The sequence below is a fragment of the Lutjanus erythropterus genome, chromosome 13 (assembly GCF_056507025.1).
Source record: "Lutjanus erythropterus isolate fLutEry1 chromosome 13, fLutEry1.hap2, whole genome shotgun sequence".
Taxonomy (NCBI): Eukaryota; Metazoa; Chordata; class Actinopteri; order Lutjaniformes; family Lutjanidae; genus Lutjanus; species Lutjanus erythropterus.
Window position 1 is genome coordinate 21,900,710 of NC_139329.1, and position 19,273 is coordinate 21,919,982.

Genomic DNA, 19,273 nt, shown 5'->3' on the forward strand with positions numbered 1-19,273 from the left:
ATTTTATTTTATTTATTTATTTAACAACACACACACTATGAAGATGGAGTCTTTATAGCAGATTAAAAAACCCGCTCTCCTTCACCATGCAACTCGTCCATGAGTCATTATGCATGTAAACACCATATTCTGATTATATAAATGTGACGCTCTTAGTTGAAGTGGGTGGAAATTAGAGGTTGGTAATGCAATAAATTTGGTGAAAATATAAACTTTTCAACCATAAGAAATTCTGCTGCACCACTTATGTGATATTAGATCATTTTGTAATGTTGTTTTTGGGCTTTATTGAATTTTGTGTAATTCTTGCAGGATTATGATGAAGTATACCCAGAAACAGTGGATGAATTGAATACTCAGATAATTTAGGTTTCTTAATTCCACTAATATCAAGATCTAAATATAAAATTATTGCATATGATATGATAAGAGAATATTTATCCATACTCTGAGGGGACAAAGTTGCAGATCTGCTGGAAATAGGATATGAAGATATTTAGACGACTGTCAGGAAAATGTAAGTTAATTGGTTTTTCAGAGGAGGAAGGTTGATGCCCATTGATTGGGATGGATGAAGCAGTGTTACATGTCGTACAGTAACAGTTTTGTTCCCACAGTCATATTTTAGGATTCCTTTAGTTCGTTATTGGATTCACACCTTTTTCCCCTGAGCACACAAACAAACACACACTGAGAGTCTGAGAAAATCGTTGAAAGTTAAGAGTGTCTCAGGTGCTCCAAAGGTGGATTGATCAGTACAGCTCAGACTCCGGCTCAATTGACCTTATTGATCTGGTGTTATCCTCCCAGCAGGACAGGCTTGTGCTGTTCATTACTGTGCCTTCACTGAGGCGACCTCTTTATTTGCTAGTTTTTAGCTCCACAGACTGCTATTGCACTAACAGTAAGCAAACCTGCACTTTGGTGAGAGTGCTAAATGTCTTGCTAGTGGACTTGGAGGTTACCCGATGGGAGTGACTGCCCACGCTGCAATCTGGACCTCTCTGACTACGAGAAGCACAAAGGCAAAGAAGTTTTCTTGCTGAGACGGTGTCTTGCTGCTTGGGCTCCCCTGGTGTCTGGTGAGCGGAGGCTGACAAAACTCTGCTGGGGTTTAAACTTTCATTCTCACCACAACCTAACAAGCTAAAAATGTAGGCACTCATATCCATCTTATAGCATGTGGTTGGTTGGTTTGAGGAGGTGCAGTTGTTGAAAATATTTGTGTAAAGTGTTGATGGTTGTTTCAGGGTTACGGTTTGATATGTACTCATCTGTGACCTTGGGTTACATCTCTGTTTCAACTTTATTCTTGATTTCACATTACATATTGTTAAGTGCCATATTTCTTTTGGATGTTTTAAATCGTTTATCATTTATTTTGTATTATATGTAGCTTATTTGCAAGTCACGTTACTTCCTTCCAGAATTTGAATGTATTTGTCATTTTAGCTTCAACTGTGACTGTGAGATTTGGCTGGAAGCACAGAAAAATAACAAGTGGACCTTTGAACTAGAATTTTGTAACAATAATTTTTGTTACAAATACTGTATTGTATTGTCATTATATCCTAATTACTGATGATTATTGTTCATAAATCTCATTGTGTTAATATTTTGTGAAAGAACCAATAGCCACTAGTGATGAACCATTTTGAAAAAATATCTAATTGTGATTATTTTGACTGCAATTGCAATATTTTTGCAATATTTGAGGTATTGGTAATATTTACATTATTAGTGCCTCGCTCAAGGGCAACTCTGCAACTACCACTGGTCTGTGCTGGTTTCGTCCCTCTGGTTTCCAAGCCCTTCAAGTCCCCACAAACTGAACTGCTACCACCCTTGTAATAGAATATGGAACGCCTCTCTGGATTATGTCACCTGTTTGACAATTACAAGAAGTTAGGGTGGCTGTGTGTTCAAGACAAATGGTCCAGTATATGTATATGATAAAAATTCCACATTCCTGTTATGATGAAATCTTATTTGATCCTTTTTGTGTGTCCGGTTGCAAACCTCCGAAGGCAAAGAAATGTTCCCCTTTTTTTCCAATAACACATCTTGTCTCATCTCAATTGCTCCTGCAGATGGAAGTCCCCCCCCCCCCCCCCCCCCCCCTTCTTCCTCACATACAGGTATTTAAAGCTCCAGCTGCCATGTTTAGGTGGCTGTGATGTAACTGGTGGGATTTCAAATGTAATTCTGGTGTCGAGGAGGGACCGCTCTCGTAAATGTTTGATGAACGACGAGGCACTCTGCTCGGACCGCTCAGACGGTTCCCGGGCTGCCCGCGGTGGAAAGGGCTTTTTAAAGAGTCGCCCGTCTCTATCAGGGCCAGGTGGAAGCCCCAGGGTGCACATGAATCATAGGGAGGTTACCATATTCATACAAGTGTGTGCAGTTCTGCCAGCACTCACACACATACAGTTTTTCTGTTTATTCCTTACACTCTTTTTTTTTCTTCTCCTTCCCTTCACTGGATCTTGTTCCCTGCCTCTACTCACAGTCCTCTGGGAGCCAGCAGAGTACAGTATTGCTTTTTATTGGACATTTATGCCATTTGGCAGGTGAAGTCAGCCACTTCGCACTCCTACACAATCTCTCAGACTTTCCACCAGTCATAAACACAGCCCTGATATGACTAGGCCGATTCTATCGCTTATTATCATTTATTTAAGGTCTCAAAGCTGGGGAAAGGCCGGTGGGCGTGCCTTGACAGCAAGGCAACAGAGCGTGGCGTTTTACCATCTGGGCCACGCTGGGATCAGCACAACACGAGTGCCTGATCTAGATACATCACTAGCCATCAACGGCTTCAAGACACTCGCTGCTTGTCGTACAGGACAGGATGGGCGACAGAACGTCGCCCTACAGCTAACATGATAGCAGGAGCCTCTCTCCCCACACTCACCTCTGTCTCTCTCTTTTTCTGTAAACAGAACACTATGTGGACAAAGTCATACTGCTGCCATTATTGCAGGTTATAGTAAAGCTCTGCACAAAATCTCCCTTTTAAGAATCTCCCTTTTTTCCGAAGACTCGGAAAGTGTGTGGAAAAAGTTGGTCGTGGCTCTTACTGCCTGGAGTACGATGGCTAAGGTCAACTTAATTTCATGTCAGTCAGTGGATTCAGATGTGATGGTACAAACACTGGAAGAAAAGGCATCAAATATCTATAGAAATTTGCCAGACATCCCCTGCATCATAATTCTTTTATTTGATTTCTATCTGCATGCAAAGTATGATTCAAACACTCATGTATACACCAGAATTTCAATTTCCATTCCAGTCTTTTTCAGGTTGTGTGAGGACCATCCTTATCCAATTAAAATGTTAAGGTCTATTCATACAGAAATAGTGTTATCTGGGGGCCTCTAGTAATTTGTAATCATTATGGAGGTCATCAGTGATCTTAATCCTGTTCAAATCTGCCATGTCCTTAAATTGTGCAGTAACAATTCCACTGCAAATTACCTACCATATTTTGCCAAACACAAAGATGTGATGATATTAGTCCTGTGCAAATTCAGCATCTCAGTGATTTGGAGTCATAAATCCTTTTAACATCACTTTCATGTTGCCAGACAACTGATCAAGTATGGAATTTGATTGCGACTGCATCCCCTGCATCCCCCTGAAATCCGCACCTTTTCAATCACATCAGTTAGAAAATGTTCTGTTCCCTAATTGTCTTTCGCAAGCCTTTGGACTTGTTGATGGTGCATGCTCCCTGGCTACACAGAGGTGGACACTAGAAATAAAAGCTGAAATATCCAGTAGTTCTTCCTTAGCATCAGCTACATCACTGGACGCAGGAAGAACAACAGAAGCAGTGGCGGAAGAACTCAGTTTTCTCAGTCAATGTAGCAGCATTGCTTCAATTGACTACATTTATCATCTATGCTGACTGGACATTCACGTGAAAAGTGCCAAATTTTCTCTTTAATTCGGTGTAGTGCTATTTTACTTACAGGCCTCTCTACAGTAATGTTGACAGTATAAAACGTTTAAATTAAAAAGTTTGTAGATTAATAAGATTGAAGGAAGGTAAACGCAAATTTACTGGGATGGACACAGCTGGCACATCTGCAAATTCTTGACATGACAGCTCTTGCCATTTATTGTAGACAGAGAGAGAGTTTTAAGCTTTAGTTTGTGGTTTTGTTGAAAAATGTTGAAATGTTTAAGGTGTGTTCCAACGATTGTGTCCATTGAATCAGTCTTACGATTTACAATGCCTTTTAATAGAGCAAAGTTCTAACTTTTATGGTTGTATTACCTTCTCGTCTGGTGTAAAACACTTTTGGCTCCACAAGGGTAGATTTTTGGGGTAATGTGTCCCTGCTGATGGCCAATGCACTCATATTATTTAGTCTTTCTGGGTCAGCGCTATGAAAGCTTTATGGGGATTTAATGTAGGATTTGGCAGGAGTACAAGCTGAGTGAGTGACTGAAGGGTTCATTTCAGCCCCTTTGGGTGTTGTCAGCCTGGTCCCTGTCTTCCTAGCCACCTTCTCCTGAGACCAGGACACTGTAAGCAAATGACACACAATTAAAACCACAAAGCCCCACCACTGACGTAACATGTCGGGTTTCCCTTTTCTGAGACTGAGCTGCTCCTCAGTTTCTTTCGTCTCAGGTCTCAGACAGCTGTGACTTGTTGTCTTTGTGTGCATATTTAATTCCTTCAGAGCTGTTTAACCGTGGAGTACCTCAGTGGTGCCGAGCATCTGCTCTGTGGTGGGACACTTTGGTGCATTTTTCCCTTCCCCTGCAAAGAGCCAAGACTGGAGTATCATGTAAATTTGATGGCAGCCTCCGCTGTTGTTGCTGGCACCCAGGGAGTGCAAAAAAGTGAAAAATAGGTCCTCTCCTCTGCTGTTTTCTCTGTATGTTTGAAATATAAATGGGCTCCACTTAAAGCTTAATTTTAGTCTGTTTAATGTTTCTGCTTTAGTGACTGGATGAAATGGCTTTTGTTAATCAAGCCAGAGGAGGATTAGGGTTAGACAAGTTGTTGAGGTCACTGATGGAGCTAATTAGGCGAGGTTTAGTGATTTTTCACTTTCTAGTTCTGCTTTATTTGTGGAATTCATTTTTATGTCAACGTGTCTCCTTGTTTTCTTGTTTTTCAGAAACCTGCTGGACAGAGACACGTTTTCCAAGTCTGATCCAAGTAAGCTCTTTTCCCATCACACACACACACACACACACCAGCTCCCAGCAGGCCAGACACACATATATATATGCACACACACGCACTGACACGTGCACATTAAATTCTGCAGACAAACAGAAAAATCCACAGACAAACATCCACCACATGCAGGCAGATTTCAACTGTACAAACACAGGCTTGCATGCACTACACATGGACACACACTCTGACACACAAACACGCTCTGCCTCGCATGTGTGAATCAGTAGACATTTGCATATGTCAGGGGTCGTATTCGTCACTGTTCTCTGCTCCCAACGTGAGTGAGGGGAACCAGATCATCCTCACACACAAACCAGCCACTTCCCTCCTACAGATTAAAAAGACATTCACACACACACACACACACACACACACACACACACACACACACACACACACACACACACACACACACACACACACACACACACACACACACACACACACACACACACACACAAACACATACACTCACATTCACACATACACACTCCTCACTCCCTTGACAGCAGGGGTTCAATTTGGCAACTGGTCCAGTGGTTTTTAAAGGCCCAGGCTGCTTTCCAACAGCAATTTGCCTTGATAGAGAAATGTAAACTATTGGACTGATGATGTTTTTAATTGAAAAGACACAAACTTGAGTTCTCATTTTCGAGAATGGCTTTGTGCAAACGTGTAGACACAAAACCTGTGTATTAAACCTTAATTCTTGTCTGATACAGACTGAAATGCACCACAGATTGAAAACTGTAAAAAAAAAAATCATAAAATGGCATTTAACTTCTATTGACACTTTGAGTGAGGTCAATGTATGAGGCTGGTCCAGAGCACGTCCTCCCTGGCCTGGGATAAACTATGATTTAGGGTTGGACATGAACAATGCCATTGTCCATACGATGCCATCATCCATTGCAGATGGCTGACAGTCATCGACCACGGAGCTCTCTACCATCGTAAAATCATAATTTAAAAGCCCTCTGTGTTTGAGGTAGTGTGTCCCCTCAGAGTTGCTGTAAGGCAGCTTTTTTGTTGGCAGGGATATTAGACTTAATTTGCCTGCTCTCACACACTAACACAGACTGAATTGCGACCGCTGTTTGCCATCAGAGCAACAGTGGGAAGCGGCAGTGACTACACTGGTGAGCTGGTAAGCAAGTCGGCTTTTCTGTTATAGGACAGCTAAATCCCCGCCAAAATAGAAATGTCAACGGTTATTGTCATTGTGTCACAGTGGACATTATCATATGCCAATTTGTTACACACCGCCCAGCCCTACTGTGATTGGTCGATGATTGGTATCATTGTCACTTGGCCAAATCGTAGAAAGGATTTATAGACCCCCTCGGACAACGATATATTTGCCAGTATCACAAAGTCTGCCACGACACACATTTGATTCAGTTCATGGGCCAGCAGTTGATATGAGATGATATTATAGTATGTCCGTTTAACACATCAGTTACAAAAGAAGCTGCCACCCCTTTCTTTTCTGTTTTTTCCCATTTTCCCATTTTCTTACTCACAGCTGGTTTAAGTCGCTGCATCTCCCCAAAGAAAACTACTCATGAATTTCAGCCTGCATGCAGTTTTTTTTCAGTCTACAATTGTTGAAACAAGTTAGCGGGCTGGATGCTCAGCCACTGTTATTGTATTTCTGTGTATTTTATCTTGTAATGGCATTGTCTGCATATTTTCACGTTGCTGATATATCTCTAAGAGGAGAGTAAAACATCTTTTTCTTGGCTACTTGTCGTTATCTGCCTGGTGCTAGCACTGTTTGCATGTTTATGAAGGAGGTATGCTTGGACAAAAAAGGACATTTTTAAAATAATGGTGTATCTTAAAGATGATGATATGTATCAGTGTTTTCATGTTGCGTCAACTCTACTAGATCATCCATTGATCATCCAGATCAATGGATCTTAATCTGACACATTGACCAACTCAAAAGGCAAAAACATTGTGCAGTCTGACCCCGGCATTATTCTTTAATTGGTTATTTCTGATTTAAGTGAGGCCAAATTTAGACTTTTTTTTTATTTAGGTAAGGGTTGTGTTCAAAATCCGTCACTACTCTATTTATTCCACTACATAGTGACCAACAATGCATCACAAAAATAACTGTACAACTGATGGTCACTAACCAAGCACTAAAACCCATAATTCACTGCAATGAAAGAAAAACAATGGCAATGATGTAATAAATGGCGCAGAGTAGTGTCTGAAAGTATTTCTTCTATATAGTGAGCTCGCTATATAATCCTCTGTATAGAAATCCTCGGATAGTGAATAGGGAGTAGTGAGAAAATGATTTTGGACATAGCCAGGCTGCTTTTTCTTATGGAAAAAATCATTTTGTTGACATGTTTATACTCCTGAAATTAGCAACAGTTGAGAAAGGTATTGTTCAGTTATTGGTACCAAAACACTGGTATGTTGTCAGCATGATTGCTTAACCCAGCCTGACTAAATGCTGAGAACAGGTCTTTTTATACTCACGTGCACACGTGCACACACAGCCTTGAAGATTATAAAGTAGTTCCTTGCTTTTTTCATCTGTCGTGCGTGCTTTGTTTCCTGTAACAGACTGTGACAGTCATGTCTGTTAAAAGCCCTCTAAAAATAAAAATGATGGGAGGAAAATAGTCTTGGTTATCATGAAATGATAAAGTTGAAATAAATGTATCTCTGTTTTTTTTTTTTAACCCTCTAGTCATCAAGAGTTTGGTAGCACGCTTTTTTTTTTAGCTTCACCTTCCTTCATTCCCTAAAGAATCAGCACTTTGCCACCTGGGTGCTGTGCAGCGAACCCAGTGGTGTCTGTAGCTCTGGGTGGTGTGTGTGAACACATAATTGATGAGCTCCCAGAATCGTGGATTGGACCTTTAAGTGTCAGATGGTGGGAGAGGGGGATGAGCATCCCTGCCCACCCCAACGTTTATGCAAGGAGGCACTTGTGCTGCGTCCATGTCTCTGCTCTGCTGACAGCACTGGCCCCAGTCACACAGCATTACACCGCCTCAGCAGAGCCACACACACACAAAAGTGCACACATCCAGGGCCTCAGGCAGGCTCACGCACCATATTCATATTAGCTTATAAAGCTGGACAACAATCCAGTGTTTCTGTTTTGTGCATGTTTGTGTGTGTTTTGTTCCTGTGGTGCAGGAATATGGATGTGCTTTGATCAGTGTGGTTCAGCAGATTGGAAAAGGGCATTTGGCAGACAGGAACATTATCAAAGTCTGCGCCATCGTATCTCCTACATTCAAAACAGAGATTGTGTTGGCCGTGTTATTGTCAAGCTCCTTCCCTCATCATCAGATGATGAATAAGAAGGGTTGAAAGTGGGCCGGTACGGATAGCGAGGATGCATCGCTATTTACGGGCGTGTGATTGATGTATCGCTTTCCCTCCCTCACAATAACGCAGGGACCATGTGTCATCCCATGCTTCATTGCAAGATTAAAGGATGACTGTATATTCAAGCAGCTGAGCCCCGGCTCGCTGCACACCATCCACGATACAACATATACAACATCCAGACTGACAGTCTGCCAAAACACGGCAAGTTTGAGCACTTCTGTTGCCACACCAGACGCAGGGTAATTAGGGTGTTTGTTCCTGGTGTTTATGCTCAAAAACTGACATTTTCAACACAGATGCGAGTAAGAAAAAACATCAGTTTGATACAAAATGTTGGCAATAATATAGTGTATCTGGGCTCAACGTGAGCTTCATTCTAAAACATGACAAGTCAGTTTTGGGGTGAAAAAAAGAAATTCATCAAATCAGCCTGGTGATGATTTTCATGCACAGTCAAAACTGTTAATGAATCCATGATTAAATCTGTCATGTCATCTCATCAGTTGGTGGGAGCTCATACATTAACTCAGGAATAAATTTGCAATTAATTAATTCCGTAATTAATGATAATGCATGTGAAAGGTGTTGACTTCATAATCAGATGTCACAAGATCAACTCAAGTTCTTTTTTTTTTTTCATTTAGCTCTTAAAGTGTCTGGAGTGTTTGGTTGCTGATGTGTTTTTTCTTTGGGCGTCCCTGCTGACAGGACCTTTATTTTAGAGTTTTTATGCAACATTTAAATGGTTTCACCTTTTGACTTCGGTGTGCCTCTGTCCTGTAGATAAAATGTAAATTCCTGTCTTCATCCCTAAAGCTTGTCAAAGTTCATCTCTCGTTTTGTACACAAGCAGCAGGTTTGCATTCTGCCTGTTGTGAACATGCTTTTTTCTTTCCTGTTTGCAGTGTAAAGCATGTAACCATGAATTAGTAATAGTAGTTGGGTTTACATATGTTTCATTAACTTTGTTCAGTGGAAGCCTCTCTGACAATGCAGTTTATGAGCCTTCATAACCCATAACAGTATGTTATCCATCAAAAAACAGATCTCACTAATCAAGGGTTCATCTTTACCACTAAATTTTTTCACTCAACATCAATTTATGTGGACAATTTAATTAAACTTTCTTTTCCAAAATCATTAACAGTGTATCATAATATAGTATATGATATAAGGCTGTCACTTTTCCAAAAATCAAGTTTGAATGAATTTGAAATGACACTCAATTCCTTTGCATAAATTTGAATGTTGTTAACAACATTTTGTTGTCGTCAGCAGCATTTAGGGTAGTGAAGCAAAGATAAACTAACCCAGCATAATCACCATCGTGCATTGCATATAACCTCAGTAATGTCCATGATTTTTTCCTCTTAATAAATTCTTTATGAAGTGAAAAGGCTAGTAAATTTGTGCCATGTGACAGATTCATGTAAGTACAGCAAAGGCTGGTAGAATGAAAACAGAGCCTTATGAATATACCAGCCTATTTACTGACAACTACATTGGTTGATAATACCAAAAAAACTCTTACCTGAAGCAGATTCAGATCAAGTCATCCACTGCATGCACCATGAACGAACTGCTTCAGTTCGTTAAAGTTGAAGGACTAGTTTGACACTTATAAATAAACTTATTAATAAATAAACTTAGCCAGAGTTAGAGGACAAGACGAGACTCTAATGTCTGTATGGTAAATATGAAGGTACCACCAGCCACCAATTAATGCTTAAAATAGCAGAAAGACTGAAAATAGGAGGAAATAGCTAGATACATGCAGAAAAATACAGGCGGGCGGATCATACAAATACAAAAACATATAAGATTAAAGTCAGATGGGTTCAAGTTAATGAGGAAAAGATAAGCCAAGGTGAGAGCAATAAATCAGCTGATCCTGGTTAAACAAAATGCGTCTTACTCTTTAAAAAGGTCTCTCGCTGTCACGATTCTTTCCCCAGTGTTGTCAGACACTTAGAGTAACAGTCTGAGCCTGTCAGTGGCAAAAACAAGCACAAGTAAACAAGCAGGCATCACTGATTTCACAGCAGAGACAGTCGGTTCAGTTAGGCTCCCGACAGTTTCAGCTGGCAGGTACGGGGAGCAAATAGTCATAACAAATCTCTACATAAGAACTAATTTTGTGGTGCAAGCTTCTAAATGAAACCTACCTCTGTTTCTCTTCAAAGAAAACGGGTAAACCTCTGTAAATTAGCAAGATGATGTTTGGTTGTTTTCAGTCAGTTGTTTTATGTAGCTACAGGACAGTTACTGGCTATAAATATCTATTAATGTCTCCATCTGTCTGCATAAAAACACAGTTCTTTGGTACCAACTGTTTTAATTATGTTAAAATAAGGCATATGTTTATAGCCTCTTTTTATTCAGCTAATCTCAATCTCACACACAAGACACAACATAACGTAGTGACATATTTTGTCAACAAAAAAGATCCAAAATGTGTTCTGCTGACCTTCGGAAAGAATTTGTTGTTCACTCTCGGCTTTAAAGGGTTTAAACTAAAGCGATATTAAATGAGAGGGAGTCCTGTTGTAATGAATAATAGCACGACTGTGATTTGGTCGTAATGCTGAAGATTATTCAGGACAACAGTACAACCTTGAGTGTGATATTGCATTTATACAACAATTTTACAAATGCCATTTAGTAGTTAACAGTAATAACTGACAACAGATTTGAATTTCTTTGTTTATTTACTCATTTATTTCACTCCACCAAAACAAATCCACAGCTGGATTGAAGCTGTATTGTTGCCAAGAAACACAAACATCTCATCATCTGACAACACATCATCTACTTTATGTAGGTGGACACGTTACTACAATAGAGCTCTCCTTTAGTTTTAGTGGATGGATCCATTAAAGACTGTATTCAGCTCAGTCTTCTTAACAGACTGAAAGCCCACACAACCAGACTGAGGCCGCTTGAAGAGGTTGGACTCTGGTGCAGTTTGTTTGTGGTCTGAACGCAAACAGGCCAAACAGACTTTTGTGGACTACTAATAAATCCATCTGCTGATTGTGTGCTTTTATTCTATTCCTTGTACTTTGTCAGATTAAAATGTGTGTGACAGCAGTCTCACAGTAATAAGCCCCAAATCATGTACAAGATGTCCCCTGTCTCCACCTGCCTCTATGGTCTTTATCTCTTAACGGTTATTAAAAAACCTGTAAAGCAGTGTGATACATGTAGTTAAAAGGTCCTGTGCTGTTGCACCCTATATTAGCACTCATGGATTGTTTCTTGTCCAATCATATTACTTAGTCGGTCCTAACTGTTGTATAATATAATTTAATCATGCATGTCATGCATTAGCATTTCCACCGTTCCACCACTCATTTTTTCATTATACAAAGATTTTACCAGTTGAAACAGATTTCCAAGTATCTTGTCCCAGGGGTTTTCAGAGTTGCGAGTCTCTGCCATGTGACAGATGTGTGTGTGAGTACAGTAAAGGCTGCTAGAATGCAAATGAAATGTCATTTTAGTGCCAGTTGATTGCCTCGCTGTGTTTTCACCAGTGGTCCGTCATCAAAAAACACTCCAAGACTCCCTCGGATGCAGACGCTCGAATGTCATTAAGGAGGACTTTTCCTCCACCCACACAAACACTCACTTACCCATCCCCACTCCCCACCACTCCCTCCATCCCTCCCTCCTGTCCCCCTCGCTGAAATATCATCATGCTGCAAGGCAAAGTTCTAGTGACATTTAATTAGGGAGTTTTCCTCTCATGTTGGGGTCCGGGGAAAGAACACGCTCTCAGCTGACTCCTCAGTGTTGTCTGTTCACTGTTAAATACTCTTCGATCAATCTGACCCTCTCTTGTTTCTGTCCTCTGCTCTGCTTCTGCTTCAACAGTTTGTGTCCTGTACACTCAAGGAATAGCCAACAGGGAATGGAGAGAGGTGAGTACAGGGGGTGGGGTGGTGGGGGGATCATTTATAATCATTAACTGCTTCCAAGAAGTTTAAATGGCAGCCATGCAGCATTTCAGCAAGTCATACTGATGAAATACAATGAGTTTTGGGGAGGTTGGCCTATGGGTCAGCTCACAGTCTGTTAAATGATAAGACCACTGCAAGAAAAGCATTTTTTCCCCCTCAGAAATGCTAAGTTAAGCCTGTCGGATCAAAGTGTTTGTGTGACTTTATCACATTTAACACTCCTTTTGTTTTATCTACTTGCTTTGTTCTGAACAATTTAAGCCAACAAGTGCAGACAAGTGTAGAAATATTTAATACCATTGCTGTATCATTCCTGGAGCATTTATGTTAACAAGTTTGTGTGACAAAAATGGAGCAGGTCTAATTATCCTCAGTTCTCTTTCAGATCAGGCTCGCACAAAATGATTTGTAAGCACTACTGACATGCAGATCACAAATAGTGGCAGCTTCCTGTTTGACAAATAACTGTCGTTTGCTAATTTCAGATTCATTTGCGAGTCGTACAGGGTTCTGGCGTGCTTGTGCATGGGTCAAAAGCATTTTTATATCTAGTGAAACCTCAGCCCAGTATCATGGCAGTGCATGAAATAGTCACAAGAGTAATTTGTAGATTTTGTATGTGAGCATAACTTTTTCATATTTTTTTGTTGCACTACAACTTTTAAAGTAATAAGGACTAACATAGTGTTAAGACCATAAAAGTCTGTAGAGGGAGGAAGTCACAGGATTTTAACACAGGAAACCTGGGTTTGGTCTCAAAATGTAAATTGCAGGTTGAATGTTGCAAATTTTCTATGTAGCCTTTGGCTAGTTTTTACCCAGGTCCATTTTGGATTTGGGATCCATACATCCTGTCGGGGCTCAGCTGTCAACCATGACATGACACACCCCTTTTTATAGCATCAAATAACTTATTAAAACCAAACTTATCAGAAAAATGAACAACTGAACACACATCGGCTGGATAAGAACTAATATGACAGAAACTATTGTTGGGAAAATATTATTTGACATGTAATTTGATGTTTTAGTTTGGCCCATGTCCCATCTGCTAACATGGACTGGGCGGGATTTTTGACCTATACTGCAGCCGGTCACCAGGACGTGATCCAAATATTTTGGCTTCACTCTTCGAGAGCTGTCATGTCGTCCATCTCTATGTGTCATTGACTTAAACATATTCAGATTCTGTTGCCAAATAGTTTTTTAAAGATTGTGAAAAATTCTGACACAGTTTCAACAGCAAATGAATTTTCAGTTTTGACAAAGCTAGTATTTATTATAAGACTGTAATACCAGATTGCATTACATAGGACTTTGTATTCTTCTGGTCTCTGATCACCGTTTCTCATTTCTCCTGTAGTTCGGCAGGACAGAAGTCATAGACAACACCCTCAACCCTGACTTTGTCCGCAAATTCATCCTGGACTATTTCTTTGAAGAGAGGCAGAATCTACGCTTTGACCTGTGAGTTAACAATTGACTTATGCGTGATTGGTGTATGTGTGTGTGTGTGTGTTTTTGTGTATTTGTGTGTGTTGTGCAGGCGTGGGTGAGAGTGCTGCTCTGTGTAGAGCAAAGTTGAGCTAAGACTGAAATATTCATGGTCTGCGCAGAGGGAGATGTAAGTCTTCTCCCTCTTAAATAAAAGACAAGTTTTTCGCCAACATTTCCATTTGAATTCATCCCATTCATACAATGCTTTGAGACAAAATAGGGCCAGACACACACAGTGAATCATACATTTGGCATTTTGTGGTGATTATGATCCATTTTCAGTATTGGTCATCTCACCTCAGTATCCAGCGAGGAGATAAGTTTGTCCTCACACTAGTGTGTTAATGGGATCATCAAGTGAACATTTTAAAACCCTGGAAAAGTCAATTCACTTTAAGTGATCAAGGCTCTGAACTTCTGCCACTGAACTTTTGTAAATGTGTTTTTTTTTTACATTTTTTTTTATATGTAAATTGAAATGTTTCAGGATGCTATGCAGTGCAGAAAAAAGCCCTCATGAAAGTAACAAATGACATCCTTTCAGCAGCAGATGCAGGAGATTGCTCGGTCTTAATCCTTTTAGACCTAAGTGCGGCTTTTGACACAGTTGATCATACAATTTTAATTGACTGCCTTAAGCAGTGGGTGGGTATCTCTGGGTCAGCACAGAGTTTTCTCAGACCTTACCACTCAAACAGAACCGGCTCTCTTCAAACGGGAGGTTCTTCACATACCTCATTGAACAGCAAACACCTCTGGGGTTCCTCAGAGCTCAATTTGAGGCCCCAGCATGTTCTCACCTGTCATTCATTTTATTTTGTAATATCATTTGTAAACATGATTTACAGTGTGTGTTTTCATTAACATTCAGAAGAAGTTTGTGTTTTATGAGGCAGCAAAAACTCATGCAACTCAACTTAAAAAAGTGCTTCAGTGTCAAGATTTAAGGTTGCCAATTTTGTGCATTTTCCTTAACCGATAGTTGAACATGTTAACTATCAGTGATCAATTGAGATGAATAATTAATCAGATACAAAACATATCTCTCTTTCTCAGACTTTTTGCATCATGTACCTCCTGATAAAATATCAGGTTAAATACCACGATTATCACCAACATTAAAATTCAGTAGCGTAGGCCGATCCTACTCCTCTGCAGAAAACAGGTTATGAAGATTATGAAGGCCTAATATGAAGATTAATTATTGACTGTTGTCAGCCACACTGCCCACAGTTCAGCTTTGTAACAAACCATGGTTGATGTATGCATGGCATCTCCAAAACTCAGCAACTCACACCAAAATAATCTTGATAGATAAATAGCACCACAGGCCAGAGGAAAAATATGTGTCTTTGATTTGGGGGTGAACTCTCCCTTTAAACAATTCTAGTGGTTCATTAGTTATGTGACACATTCATTCATAGAGTGCAAACAATTTAAACAGAATAATAAAACAGTAAGGCTCTAACAGCTGCTTGTCTGCCTGTCCAAACAAAACAATGTCAAATGGGGTGCAATTACTGCCATTTCTAGACTAACAGACCAAACTGAATTGTAAGAAAACCCATGAGCTCCAGAGAAATAGTGTTCTTTTATCGGTTAAATGCTTAAAGGTGATTAATCAATTAATGTTTAATCATTAAAATTACTCATTTGGTGACAGTGAGTGAGCTGTGCATGTGATGTGATTGACGCACGGTTATAAAATTGTCCTGATTGTCTCATTAGGTTCAGGTGTGTTGAGACTGACTGATTTTCCAAAGAATTCTGGGTGCATGGACAGTATTTATTGTGCATATATGTAATCTCGCACTCACATCAAATGCTCTGTCTTTGACTCACAGTGCTGTTTAAAGTTCAAAAAAAAAAAAAAAAAAAAAAGTCGAGCTGTCCAAGTGATTATGATAATCTGGATTTTTCTCTATTGTTTTCCAGCCTCACACATATTCACTGTATTTTTCCCATGATAGCTCATGAAATATGGAACGACTCTTTTGTTTGTTTACTTGTTGGCCTGTCAGCAGGGCCACATGCTGCTTACAAGCTGTGGGAGGTTATAGTGAAGGTCAAGGAGAGACGCTAGCTGTTGGCTGTGTGTGTGTGTGTTTTAACGTGCACAAGCAATGAATTTTATTTAAGTACAGTCTGTGTCAGGTAAAGTGTGTGTGTATGTGTGTGTGTGTGTGTGTGTGTGTGTGTGTGTGTGTGTAGGCACGTAAACATGAGTATTCTGATTTTTGTTTGTATTTTGTGTGAGTGTACTCTACAGCACGATTTTCGCCCGTATGTGGGTGTGTGAATGTGTTTTTGGACTTGTTTAAGGACATGTGTGTGTGTGTGTGTGTGTGTGTTATTTCTGTGTGTGTGAGCATGCCTGTGCTTGGCAAGTATGAATAATTGGTGTGTTATTTTGTATATGTTTGTGTGTGTATGTGCGCATATGTTTTCATTGTTGTGTGTGTGCATGTGTTTTTTTGTTTTTTTTTACTAATGGTGTAATGTTGTGTACATTTGCACGCGCTGTGACCCAAACTGTTTCTATCTACTATTTGCACACGTGGAACAGAAACTCCACAACCGAGTTTTACCCGAAATGTTTTGGCAGTTCACCCATTGTTGTGTGTCAGCTGTAGCATGCTGGTTGTCTTATCCCTGTTAGTCAAGCTCATGTAGTGTCTCAGCTCCTGGTTAATTACAATGAAAACGGGCAAAGATTAGTGTCAAACTGTGTGCAGACCATTGATTAAAAGCATGTTGCATTTAACATATTGCATATTGGCATTTTAGTGTGTTAACACTGTCAATGGATTTGAGCATTTTTGTAACATTACTGGTTAGTAAAATAGACTGTATATAATGTGATGTCATTTTGAGCCTGTGCAGTAGTGATTGTGGCTGGTCAACACTGGTAAAAATCTATTTGATGTGTACTTTAATGTTTTAGTTTGGCCCACGTCCCATCTGCTGAAATGGAGGGGCTGGGGATTATAACCTAAACAGCAGCCAGTAACCATGGGGCAGTTGTGATGTTCTGGCTTCACTTTTGGGGAGCTGTCATGTTGTAAATCTCCATATACGACAGTGGTGCTGACCTTGTTTAGCTGAAGTTGGCTTTCTCTGTGAGAACACCTCAATCGCAGAATATACAAAAGCGTCAGTTGTTCAGGAATTATTGACCAGTCAGTCTTACGGCGAGGCATTACTGACATTTTTCAGTTGTCATTTTTTTTTGCTATTGACAATATTTGCCACAAACACACAATAAGTGATAAATAACAGACAACGTAGTTTGATGATGTCACAAAATGACGTGGGATCATCTGTTGTTATCTTAACTATGGCCACCACAGCTGGTGAAAATCTATCTGACCTGACTCAGGCAGAAATCGTGTTCGTGGATGAGGTAGTATTGAAGTTTTAGTCACGTTAAGTTTAGTCACGTGCACTTCACGTTCATCCTGTACTCTCCCAGAAGTTATAGCAACTAGCATCTAGCTAACGACGGCCAGCATTGAACGCACTATTACCTTGCATTGTTTGAAACATTTAGGATAATGATAGGATAAAGAACACAACTAAAAATATATATAGGTTTAACATTTTTAGGCATTTTAATGTGAAATTGTTACATACTATACCTTTAACTATTACAATTAAAATTTTGGACAATAAATCACTATTGAATGTTTAATTGTTCAAATTAAATTACATATACTGTATGTCGTTTTCTACATTTGTTTTCTCTGCTGCACCAAAACCATACCAAACCATGACCCTAAAACCAAAGTATATGTGAAATTTGTGTACTGTTCCACCTCTGTCTTTTATCTGCATGTACTGTATATTCACATACTGTAGAGAAATGCGGTGCAGTCTTGGCCAGAGTATCATGCAAGATGTTAAACGTTTACAAGCCGAGGAGAGAAGGGATGGAGGATGATGGAGTGGTGTGTGTGCGTGTGTGTGTGTGTGTGTGTGTGTGTGTGTGTGTGTGCAGCCTGGCCGACTCCCTGCAGGGCTCGTTGTGAGTGGGTGAGCATCAGGCCCGTTACTGTCCTCTGGACTGATGGCCCTACGATCACTCGCAGCGAGGACATGGCTTGCCCCAGCCCAAACACACACACACACACACACACACACACACACACACACGTCTGCCCTCAGAACAAGAAAAATGCCCCAAAACATTCATACACTTGCTCACACCCAGACACACATTTACACTTAAACTAGTCGGGCATTATTTTGCACACACATGTTCACACATTTCTCAGATTTCTCATTACAGAACGAGTGGTTACTCCTGCTTTCCTCAGTGTCTGTCCTGAGGTCTGGAAATCTTTTCTACTGTAGCTCCCGCAGTTCTTCATTACCTTCACCTCCTTCACTTCCACTCAGTGCCTCGCATCCCTTCAGGACACCCATATAGCCAGCCAGACACACCAAGCTCCCTGCAAACCGCCAGTATAGCTGCTGCTGCTGAACCATCCCACGCTCTCTTTACCAGAAGACCCCAAAGCCACGACACACTTTGCTTCCTCTGCTGCTATCTGTGCCTGGAAATCCTGTTAACCCTCATCACACTGTCAGTCATGCTCAGTGCTCCTCTTTGCCTTTTCCTCCCACTTTTTTTGAAGTTTAAACTTGAGATGCTCACTGAAGCCAGTGGCAGCCCCCCGGGGTGGATGGTTGTCTAATCAAGGGTGGCAAATTGGATCAGACCTCGAAAAATGAATTGAAATACCCTCCCAAAAGGAATAAAAGAAAAATATGTAGCTGTATTGACTCGGAAGATACAGTCATGGAAAAAATTATTAGACCACCCTTGTTTTCTTCAATTTCTTGTTAATTTTAATGCCTGGCTCAACTAAAGGTACATTTGTTTGGACAATTATAATGATAACAACAAAAATAGCTCATGAGAGTTTAATTTAAGAACTAAGAACTATTCATTTTCCATGGTTTTCTTGATAATAACCAAAATTACTTAAATTCTTACATCAATAGCTATGGCATTGTACCGCCCAAAACACTACTTTTAAGCATTCCATGTTTTCTTTTCTGTTTGCTTTAAACACATGATACACACAAGAGTTAATACTTGATTGCATAACCATTGTTTTTGATGACTGCAGCCATGCGTCTTGGCATGCTCTCCACCAGCTTCTGACATTGTTCTGCTGTCACAGCAGCCCATTCCTGTTGGACAAATTCAAACAAATTTTCTTTGTTTTTGGGCTTGTGG

At 40.2% G+C, this 19,273-nt stretch overlaps 1 protein-coding gene across 1 annotated transcript in view; it reads left to right on the forward strand.

Annotated features, from left to right (window-relative positions):
- LOC146316518 (copine-8-like) overlaps positions 1-19,273 on the forward strand; it is a 78,829-nt gene that overhangs the window by 12,337 nt on the left and 47,219 nt on the right. The window contains exons 2-4 of the mRNA XM_084734232.1: positions 5,139-5,179; positions 12,446-12,492; positions 13,895-13,998. Coding sequence (XP_084590358.1) covers positions 5,139-5,179; positions 12,446-12,492; positions 13,895-13,998 — 192 coding nt within the window. The remainder of the gene's footprint in view (positions 1-5,138; positions 5,180-12,445; positions 12,493-13,894; positions 13,999-19,273) is intronic.